Source organism: Mercenaria mercenaria, chromosome 9, assembly GCF_021730395.1.
Source record: "Mercenaria mercenaria strain notata chromosome 9, MADL_Memer_1, whole genome shotgun sequence".
Classification (NCBI taxonomy): Eukaryota; Metazoa; Mollusca; class Bivalvia; order Venerida; family Veneridae; genus Mercenaria; species Mercenaria mercenaria.
The window spans coordinates 63,993,466-64,003,847 of NC_069369.1; the positions used below are offsets into that span (position 1 = coordinate 63,993,466).

At 36.3% G+C, this 10,382-nt stretch overlaps 2 protein-coding genes across 2 annotated transcripts; both read right to left on the reverse strand.

Moving 5' to 3' along the window:
• Positions 1 to 1,342: 1,342 nt before the first annotated feature.
• LOC128559309 (neuronal acetylcholine receptor subunit alpha-6-like) lies at positions 1,343 to 2,167 on the reverse strand. Its single transcript, XM_053550608.1, has one exon. It carries the CDS (start codon positions 2,165 to 2,167, stop codon positions 1,343 to 1,345), a length of 825 nt encoding a protein of 274 aa, XP_053406583.1.
• A 3,402-nt stretch (positions 2,168 to 5,569) lies between these two features.
• Positions 5,570 to 6,764, reverse strand: LOC128559703 (L-xylulose reductase-like). Its single transcript, XM_053552063.1, has one exon. It carries the CDS (start codon positions 6,757 to 6,759, stop codon positions 6,004 to 6,006), a length of 756 nt encoding a protein of 251 aa, XP_053408038.1. The 5' UTR covers positions 6,760 to 6,764; the 3' UTR covers positions 5,570 to 6,003.
• Positions 6,765 to 10,382: the final 3,618 nt, after the last annotated feature.

Here is a 10,382-nt window from a genome sequence, read left to right on the forward strand (position 1 = left end):
TGTGGTTCAAGACAAGAAGATTTTTGAAGGTTTTCCCAATACAACTCTATGTCCAGAGTGGGGCCAATTTCAACGCTAGCATTAACCCTTAACCCAAACCATAAATCCTAACCCTAACCCTAACCCTAGAACGGAGTGATTCCGAATATTCCGAATGTGAATATAAGTTCATAATTATTCTAGAATCCTGCTGCTTGTTTTTGTTGTTTAAAACAGTAGACCTCAGTTGCTCACACACTCACACAATACCAGGATTATAAAAAATAAATGTGGGGCTGTTTTCTTACACGTCCAGAATATTTGTGTGATGCGGTCACATAGAAATAGAAGGAAAACTCAAACGACGCGAGTTTGAAACTTGATAAGTGATTTAGAGCTAAAGCCAGTAACTGTTGCTAAAGCACTGGCTAAAACATGTCCACTGTTATAAACAATTATACTGTAATTGTGTTCATTTTCAATAAATACTACATGCTAAAGGACGAATTAGGATATGTGCGTATGCGTAAGTAGTATTAAATGTCTCCTTCTATGTAAGTTCGAACCTACAATGTCTAAACCCTGGATCCTCTTCCACGCGGGATACACATCTGGGATCCTCCTCTTCTCGGGAGACACGCCTAGGGTTCTTCTTCATTCTGGAGACACGTCTGGGCTTCTACTTCTCTCGGGAAACAAGCTTGGATTCTCCTCCACTCTGGAGACACGTCTTGTCTCCTCCTCCTATCGGGAGGCACGCCTTGGATCTTCCACTCAGGAGACACGTCTGAGAGTCTTTCTACTCCTGAGACACACGCGGGGTCTACCTCCACTCAAAAGACACGATTGCAGCTGGGGTCCTCCTCCTTTCGGGAGACACGCCTGGTCCTCCTCCACTGGAGGACACGCCCTTGGTCGGTATCCACGCAGGAGATAGGTCCTCCTATACTCGGGAGACAATATGAAAACACACTTGGGATCCTTCTCCACTCGGGAGGCACACCTGGGTTCTCCTTCACTTGGAAGACATGCCTAGAATTCTCCTTCACGCTGGAGACACACCTGGGGTCGTCCCCCTCCTCTCGGGAGGCACGCCTGTGGTCCTCCTCTTCTCGGGAGACACGCCCTGGGTCATCCTGCACTCTGAAGACACGCCTTGGATCCTCCATCAAATATAAAATTCGAAGTGGGATTTTGAACTTAATTGTGTCAGTGTGTGTTTGCATTGCGAACTTATAGCATGGAGATAAATCTTATCATTTAATTGTCAAGGTAATTCACAACGTACTAAAATAAATTTGTTTATGTACATGAGTGAAGATCCATGGTTGTAAAAGCTGCATGAGTATTGAATTTATATATATTAGTTATTTGCACAAATCAGAAATAACACAAGTGTCAGTATGAACGTCAGCAACAGAAAAATCCAAAACAACAGGTAGCCCATGGCGCTTACAATTTTCATCCATGTTTCTTGAAACTTTTTTCTGTCTGGATTGAACTCATCTTCTTTCTTTAGTTTCTTTTTCGAATTTGTTTCAGACATTTTGGCAGGTTTGATTTGATCTTTCCTCTTCCTACACTGTAAGAACAAAGAGACCTTGTAAACTGTCATAAAAAGTTTGTTAATTGGATATTCCTCCACAGTGCGTGTAGCTAGACGTAACTCTAAAATACAAATCAAGACAATTACTGTACTGAGCGTTATCATCGCCGTCAGATATAATGATAAAATGGAAATGACGTCTGAGTTTGTTGGAAGTTCTTCTGAAACGATCGTCAGGAAGACAGCCAGAGACAAAAAGACGGTCACTGCATATGACACCCTCTCGCCTGTTAATATGTTCAGAACCGAAAGAAGAATAACTGGAATAATTATATTTATGACGTAAAATCCCGGTTTTCTCTTCAGTTTGATAGTGAATGTGACAGATGATTCACCAGTGTTTCTTTCAAGCGCTGATGTGGAATCAATATTCCATACAGCGTTCGGAGAGTACTCCACCAGGATAACGCCCCTAGCGCCTTTGTTTAACTCCACCTCCGCCTTAGAATAACTCCAGGCGATAAATTTCAGTTCGCATTCTTGACTGTCAAAAGAGAAATAAGTGATGTCTACGTCACAAGTAGATTCGAAAACCTGTAGTGTAAAGAAGTTGGAAAGGTTTGTATTTTGTAATTGTAACATAAGTAGTAAATTGTTATTTAACAATTTTGAACTGCTTCAAGCTAATTTTACAGAATTTTTTTTATATCGTGTTTTATGATATACCTATGTAAATTCTGTCAAAATGAATGAATGAGTTGGGTTTTACGGCGAATCGACACAAAAAGGTCATATATCGCCGAGAAAATGTTAAATGGATTACGTTTATTGCAAAGCATAAATAAAACCATTGAAGTAAAAGCGTAAATACATAAATAGTGTAAAAAATCAAATGCAAACATTAAAAAGTATAAAAGCGAGATTAGAATGGCCTAAAGAACTTTGTATCTGGAACTGAACTTTCTTTTTTTTTCTTATAATCAGTTTTTTTTTTTTGTTTTTTTTTCTTCATATCATCTATTCATTGTAAATAATCATCTTTTGTAAATAAATTTGAAAATATTGTAAAGGGTGTTTGATTTGTTCTGATGGTTACTGTCGCCGGTACGGCCTTTCCTGTCACAGACCTATATTGGTTTAGATTTCAGTATTTGCGTTTAATTTTAAGTAAACAACTTAAAGTTTAACTAAGTCCGCATAAGTCAAACAGCATTGTCAGTTATGAAACTTTTGTACTGTGTCGGTTTTATTTTACTTACTTTTAATTTGTCTTCACAATGTCTTATTATACATTCTTGCATAAAACTACTTTTTCACTGGATCCGCCCATGTATTACGCCCGTGTATTAACATGGCGATTCACGTGATGATAATGCATGATTTTTATTTTTGAAATGCTTTGCCAGGGACGGACATTTATTCTTGCGCAAATGGATATCTGTTATCTGCGTCTTGTTTCTCCCATATTAACATTTTTTAGTAGCATAAAAGATGCAATCTAATCCATACTATGTTGTATTGGCTTTGGGTTTGTTGAGAAACGTATAAGAAAAACCAATAAGTCAATGAGGCTTAAGCTGATCTGAAAAAAAGCGTAATGATTACAGTCAAAATCAAGCAATTACAATTTGGAATATTTTGCAAGTGTCTGACTTTTCAATTGTTTCTTATGAATAGTAGGTGTCAGCGGGCATTTGGCCTCTATATGTCATCCAACAATGGGGGTAGTTTTTTACGAGATATTGTAATACATCGGATCGGTTAAGTCTAATTAAAATTATTATTTTTGGGTGTCGTACATATTAACTTAATAAAAAGAGTCACATTTTAATTGTCATCTCAAAATTTTAGGGTCTGTGACAGGGTCATTTCTTATAATGGAAGCCTATGGAAAACTCAACATTTTGCTGTATCAGATACCAGCCCCATACGCAATGCCATCTCCAAGAAGGTCCAACAATGTTCTTACTTTTCTCCCCCTGTTTGCTCCAACGGTTCAAATTTTGCCGTATTGAACTGCGTTTAACTTGACATGTATGATTGTTTGGTTTTAGGAATCATATTAATGATTTTGGGAAGTATCTGTCGGTTTAAGTTTTTATCTAATTTCTCGCAAAAATCATATGAATCTTGAAAGCCTGTCTACAAGTCGAAATGAGCTCGTTCTCAAAAAAAGTCGAATACAAAGTTTTTATTCTTGTGTTCCTGTTTTTAAGTAATATGCAAACTTTGTAAAACCGATAAATAAAAACGCGTTAAAAACGATCAGTTCATGCTTTTGGTAATATTGTTGATCTGTGGGCCCCAGTAATGGATATTTAAGACATGTTTATCGTTTCCAACAACAACAGAATGGTAATTGAAAATTTTACCGGGATTGTAAAGTCATCACACATGAAAACAATAAAGTTAGTCTTCATATCATGTTTGTATGTAGAAGCCCTTTTGATATGTTTGTGACCTCGACATTCGGTTTCGGACACAAACATTCCCGCGAGATTCTGCAGACTTTAATAGATAAAAAAAAAAACATGTATTATCCATACAATGATGTTTTGCGCATACACGCATACAATAACGTCGTGTCAAAAGTTTTATTTGGGTGCGTAGATATTTATTACCAAATCTTCCTGGTTATATAATTATGCTCAACTGTGTGTACTTGTTAAAACAGGGATGCCACAATAGGTGGGCTTGATTCATATAGCTTTGGGCTATCCCGATCACGTGATCGGCACACCGAAATGCGCCGTGAAGTTTCGATCGGGCTAATCGGCATGTCCTCCATGTGTACTGAATTGAAGCGCGCACATCTAACCCGGCTGAAACTAGTCCAAATCGGGTGAAATCGGTGTACCGGTCGAAAACGGGATTCTGCAGACTTTAATAGATAAAAAAAACATGTATTATCCATACAATGATGTTTTGCGCATACACGCTTACAATAACGTCGTGTCATAAGTTTTATTTGGGTGCGTAAATATTTATTACCAAATCTTCCTGGTTATATAATTATGCTCAACTGTGTGTACTTGTTAAAACAGGGATGCCACAATAGGAGGGCTTGATTCATATAGCTTTGGGCTATCCCGATCACGTGATCGGCACACCGAAATGCGCCGTGAAGTTTCGATCGGGCTAATCGGCATTCCTCCATGTGTACTGAATTGCGCGCATCTAGCCCGGCTGAAACTAGTCCAAATCGGGCGAAATCGGTATACCGGTCGAAAACGGGGTACGCAATTCAACCCACCTAATGTCTTATTTCCATGGATAGCAATCACTAAAACAAAAAATGTTTATTTCTTCCAGTGTAACCGAGTGAACCCCATTTTTACTATTTTCACATGTAACGCAGCCAAAATCACGACAATATTAATATGGAAAAAAATTAATAATTCTTTGAAAATTTTACATTTTTTGCATTTTACTACGGTGGAAATATTTCGATTTATATCATGCTGGTAATTATCTATGAGATATAATCATATCAGTCACACTCAAAGTGATATAGTTTTGCCAATCTTCCTGTATTCCTGCATTCTCTAATGTTTCGCGTAAATCGGCGTGAAAATTATAGTCGCTCTTTGGTATTTATAGCATAGTTTTCGATTAAAATAACGTTACTTAACGAACATTTCGTAACGTAAATAATATAATGAAATAGAACTGTAATACATAATACCATGTCAGTTGAAAAGGCTTGTTATATGAAACATGAACAGAGATTATAAAATAATGAAATAGAAGTTGATGTCGTGTGCCTCTTTGAAACATAACAAGATGTCTGGCTGTGTGTTGTTAGAGTTATAATTGATTTAAAGTGTGACTTTTGGTTACAATCACTGCCTTTTCTAACTAACGGCTAGCCTGTGGTAATGAAAATCCATAGTCTTACCTCTACGAAACTGACGCAATGTCTATCATATGACTCGTCAGCTTAACGAGTGACTTTTTAACATTACACCTGGATATTCCACTGCGAAAAAGAATAATTTGACTTGCATTTTTCAGAATGTAATGAAAATTAAACATGTCTGTAGGGTACACCAATTGAAAGCACAACATTCAACATATGTGTCAACTTTTGCCGTGTGTGACTCAAGTTGTGACTGATCAACTAATACTACTCTTTTTTTTTGACACGATGTTTATAGCAATAAGACAAGTGTATTGTATAATAAAAGAAGAATTCACATAAATATAAACCAAAAATAGAACGCTTACATGAAACTTGTGTTCACAGATTTAATGAAGGCAATCCTTTTCTACAAATTGTTACTGTCATGTAATAAGACAATGTTCTGTGTGTTAAGATTTTGCTTATCTGTTGACGTCCGACATTCCTGTTATGCCTAGATAAAGTAAACCTTAAAATTAAGCAGAGTGTTTGCGAGTAGTCCATATGATTTTTACTGGTTAAAATCTATTGAATACTCGTCAAAACGGGTTTTCATTTTGACTTATTGTATCTTTAACTATACTTTCACAGTTATATTTGACAACAACCCACCGTCTAAGACGTGCAAATGGCCTGTCACCATGGAAGAATGTTCACTGAGCAAATAAAGAATGGAATCAACGCATTCTTGCACTTCCATAATCCGTCCCATCGGAGTCCTTGATGTAATTGTCTCAGGGAAAACATCACCGGCTTCGATATGATGAGCAGCTAACGGCGTAACAACCAATGTAGGATTGACAGAGTTTACACGTATACCGTATGGTCCTAATTCAAGGGCAAATTGCTTTGTGACCATATCCAGTCCAGCTTTTGATATGGTGTATGATAATGCTTTTGGAAAAGAAGATATCCCAGTAATGCTTGACACATTTACAATAGATCCCTTTATCTTCGCCGCAATCATTTTCTTTGCTATAACCTGTGTACAGTTGATTGCACTGAGAAGGTTAGTGTTTAAAAGATTCCAAATGATTTCCTTTGACCAATCAATAGCGGCATTTCCTATTGCTTGGATTCCTGCATTATTTACTAAGCCATCCAAAACCTCAAGTTTTTCCAACTTTTCACGAGTATCCTCCCAGTTTGAAACATCTGCGACAATTGGCACGATGGTTGGGTATTCCTCCACTAGTGTATCAAGTGGTTCCTTTGTACGGCTAAGGGCATATACTTTACATGGACTTTTACACAAGGTAATTGCCACGCCGCGCCCTATTCCTCTCCCTGCTCCAGTCACAAGAATTTTCTTACCCTTGAAATCAAACGGCATTTTCAAATTTTCTGTTAGATAATGATAGAGTAAGACTTGCGCAGTGTCATGAATGAACTTTATCAGATACTAAGTAAACTTAAAGGTGAATACAGGTTGTGTTCAAAATGTTGATTTAATATTTTGTTTCAAAATAGAAAGTTGACTTACCGCCAAGATTGTTGGGCGAAATAGACACATGGTATTTCTTATGTATGACTGTACTAGTTTAAGAAAGTGTTGGTGCAATAAAGGTTAAAACACCTGTAATCATTTTCTATCATTTCCGAATGTTTTCGATTGGAGCTATCTTGGCATGCAAAATATATGCACGAAATGATATTGATTTATATTTATATACATGTTACTTCTGCTACGTTACATTACGATAGCATTTCTTTAAAATAATTATGCAAAATGTCTTACCATTGTTATTTCGTGATATGTAAAAAAGTGTAGTTGAACTCAGTTTTATAATAGTAATGCACTATAAAAGGATCATTTTGAAGCATAGAACACAACAAAGCAAAATGAAGGCAGACTCGGGTTAACTGAGTCCGTTAACGAAATGTGAGACACCTCTCATTACGCCTAGCAATGGCTGAAGCGGAACTTTATGTGCAGATGAACTGAGTGTACGTTATGGTAAAAAAATGAACAGAAAAATGGCACCACTGAATTTTATCACGGTGACTTAAAGACTCTCATTGTACTAAATAATTAAATCTATAAGAAGATCCTATGGAAGCATATAAACTAAAATCAGGCTCATTTCAATTGAATCTGTTGGTTAGCGAAATAGAGGATATTTCTTTTCATTTTATGATTTTAATGGTCTCAGCCAAATTATACCTAATTTACTGCGCAACGTGCATTGCATCATGACGTCACAATGTCGAGACATTATGATAGCTATGTTGACAAATTGTCAAATAGTTCTATGAAGTTTCCGGATTAGTTTTACATTTTATTACTGCGGCGTGTTCAAAAAGCATTAAAGCATACAATAAAATGTACAACACCACGCACGTTTGTTATCACTGGCTTTAACTGAACACAGATAACAATGATATTTACGTTCTTGATTGTGATAGAACAATAACACATAGGAATGATGTCGCAAACAAGTACCGGTCCTTTCATTTGTAACTTGTCTGTATATTTGTCCGTGAGTAACTTCACACAGGTTATCTTTTGTTTATAACTTAATATGTCAAAAGTAAAATATTAAAGTATCAGTGTGCACTATCTACAAACAGGAGGCCTGATGATAACCTTTCAGATAACAAACAAAAATTACACGGCGTACTCTGGAAGTTATGATAATAGCCTCGTAACATTTTTATAACTGATCTGAGTCATGTGCAAGATACATCGATAGAAATGTATGTTTTTCACCCTTAAAATGACATATTGAACATCATGCTACAGTGGGATGACTTTTTCTGCCACTATCGCATATATCTGGCACTATAAAACCGTTACAATCGTTTAATATTTTATTAACTTCTTTCGAAAGTTTATCCAACGTGATAATCAGAATATTAACCTTTAGCCTGCTAGATTTCTAAAATGGACTGGTCCATAATTCAATTTGGTCAAAACCATAATTATTATTCGAAGGGGTGTTCACTGAAAATTTGGTCTGCACTTGTCGCAAAGGCAGATCACTTGCCGTCAGCAGGCTTAAGGTTAAAACGTTTTTATTCTAATTATAGACATCGTTATATTGCAAAACATTAAAATGTTACAACCAGGTTACCGCTATATCAAACTACGGACCGAAGGCTTTTACTAAGCGTTACCACAGATTGCTCAAACGTTTGTAAGAAATACATTACAAATCTTAAAACATTTCTGAAACTTGGTCTTACGGATCCCGTGTACTTTGGGGATATAGTTCATAAACTATGTAAGATTAAACATAATCAAATAATTATAAAATCTGATAGAAAATCTTTCACAAAAGAAAACATTGAATGATTGTAAAGCACAGCGTATATTTGGTGATTCACCCCTTTACAGCTGGTTTACACGTTTTTCTATTTGATGTTGCAAGAAGTGGACTTTCATTTTGCAGCCCTTAAAAATTGTGTTGTGAGACAAGCTATTGAGTACATTGGTGTACTGATACCCCGGACTAAACTTACTTTTTGTTTTACTTTATGCAGTCTGGTACTTGCATCATAGCTCAGTGGGAAGTTGTTTGAATTTGCACTGTCCTGTCAAGCTAGTTTAAAATAAAGTAAGCATCAGGTTGACATGCTCCGAACGCATTTAACGCTCCAGTTTTCTTTATATATGTTACTGACCGTTTTAAGGCGGTGCACATTTTGTTTGGTTCGCTTCATATATTATGTATAGTGTTTTGTATATTATTTGTGTTTTTTCTCTTCATCCCATTACCTTTTTGATGCCTCCTTCCCCTCTTATTATGCATCCCATATGTTTTACTTTCCTTTATTTCTTTCCCCATCCCCATTTTTTACCCAGTCCCTGTTTTTCTATATCATATCTTTATATTTTTCATAGAATTAAAATGTATTTGTTAATGAATATTTGAAGCAACCCGCCTACTATGTCGTTCTACTACAGTTTCTATCAGTTGTAAATGTTGTTCTGAGGATCGTATTATGACTTTCAGGACCTTTCTTCTCATACTGATGGTTATAATAAATTTAAGGCAACGAAGGGAGGTAATTAAAGCATATATTTCAAGGGGGGTGTAGTTTTTGACTGAAAAAAAAAAGAAGAAGTTCGATCGGCACTGTGAGTGATATAGAGAAATATCTCACAGATCATTTTCAGTATTTCACCAGTTAGCATAAAATAAAAATACTTATTAAAGGTGTCATGGTAGTATTCTCTATCAGTGGTAGTAGATTTGCTAAGAATGACGGCGTTTATTAATTCTTGCATAAAGAAAGTTAAATTGGTATTTAGGCTGTCCCCTACTCATGTTGTACTTATCGAACATTAAAGGTAAACATAGAATTGCCATGACGTGACTAAGATTATCTTCCTATCTTGTAACTTGTGTAATACTGTTGACATTACAGATGAATATCATTTTAACGCACCTGTCACGTAGTGACAAGGTGAGCTTTGGTGATCGCCCTTCGTCCGTCGTCCGTCGTCGTCGTCCGTCCACAATTTCTTGTGAACACGATAGAGACCACATCTTGTAATCGATTTCAATTTAACTTGCGAACAATTTGAATTGGCATAATATCTAAAATGGCCAGATCTCATTATGTGTTCCAGAGTCATGGCCCTTAAAGGGCCAAAATTTGCTATTTTAGCTTTTTCAGCCATATAGATTGATTTGACACAAACTTGCAAAATATTTTTAACAATAATAGATCTTGGATTCCATGATTAATCCGTCAGATCCAATAATAGGTTCCGGAGTAACGGCCCCAGATTTACCCCAGAAAGAGCCAAAAATTGTTATTTTTTACCTTGTGTTTTAACCATACTTACACACAACTTAAGTCACAATAGGATTTCGGTTCCTTTCGGAAACCGACTAGATTCCATTATCTGTTCTAGAGTTACTGGCCCTGAAAGGGGCAAATTTTTCTATTTTGGACCTTTCAGCCATATAGAGGTTTCATTTATGCTTTGGTTTGATACAAACTTGC

Excerpts from the sequence above, each read along its gene's own strand:
- LOC128559309 (XM_053550608.1), bottom strand. The coding sequence starts at position 2,167 with ATGTTACAATTACAAAATACAAACCTTTCCAACTTCTTTACACTACAG.
- LOC128559703 (XM_053552063.1), bottom strand. The coding sequence starts at position 6,759 with ATGCCGTTTGATTTCAAGGGTAAGAAAATTCTTGTGACTGGAGCAGGG.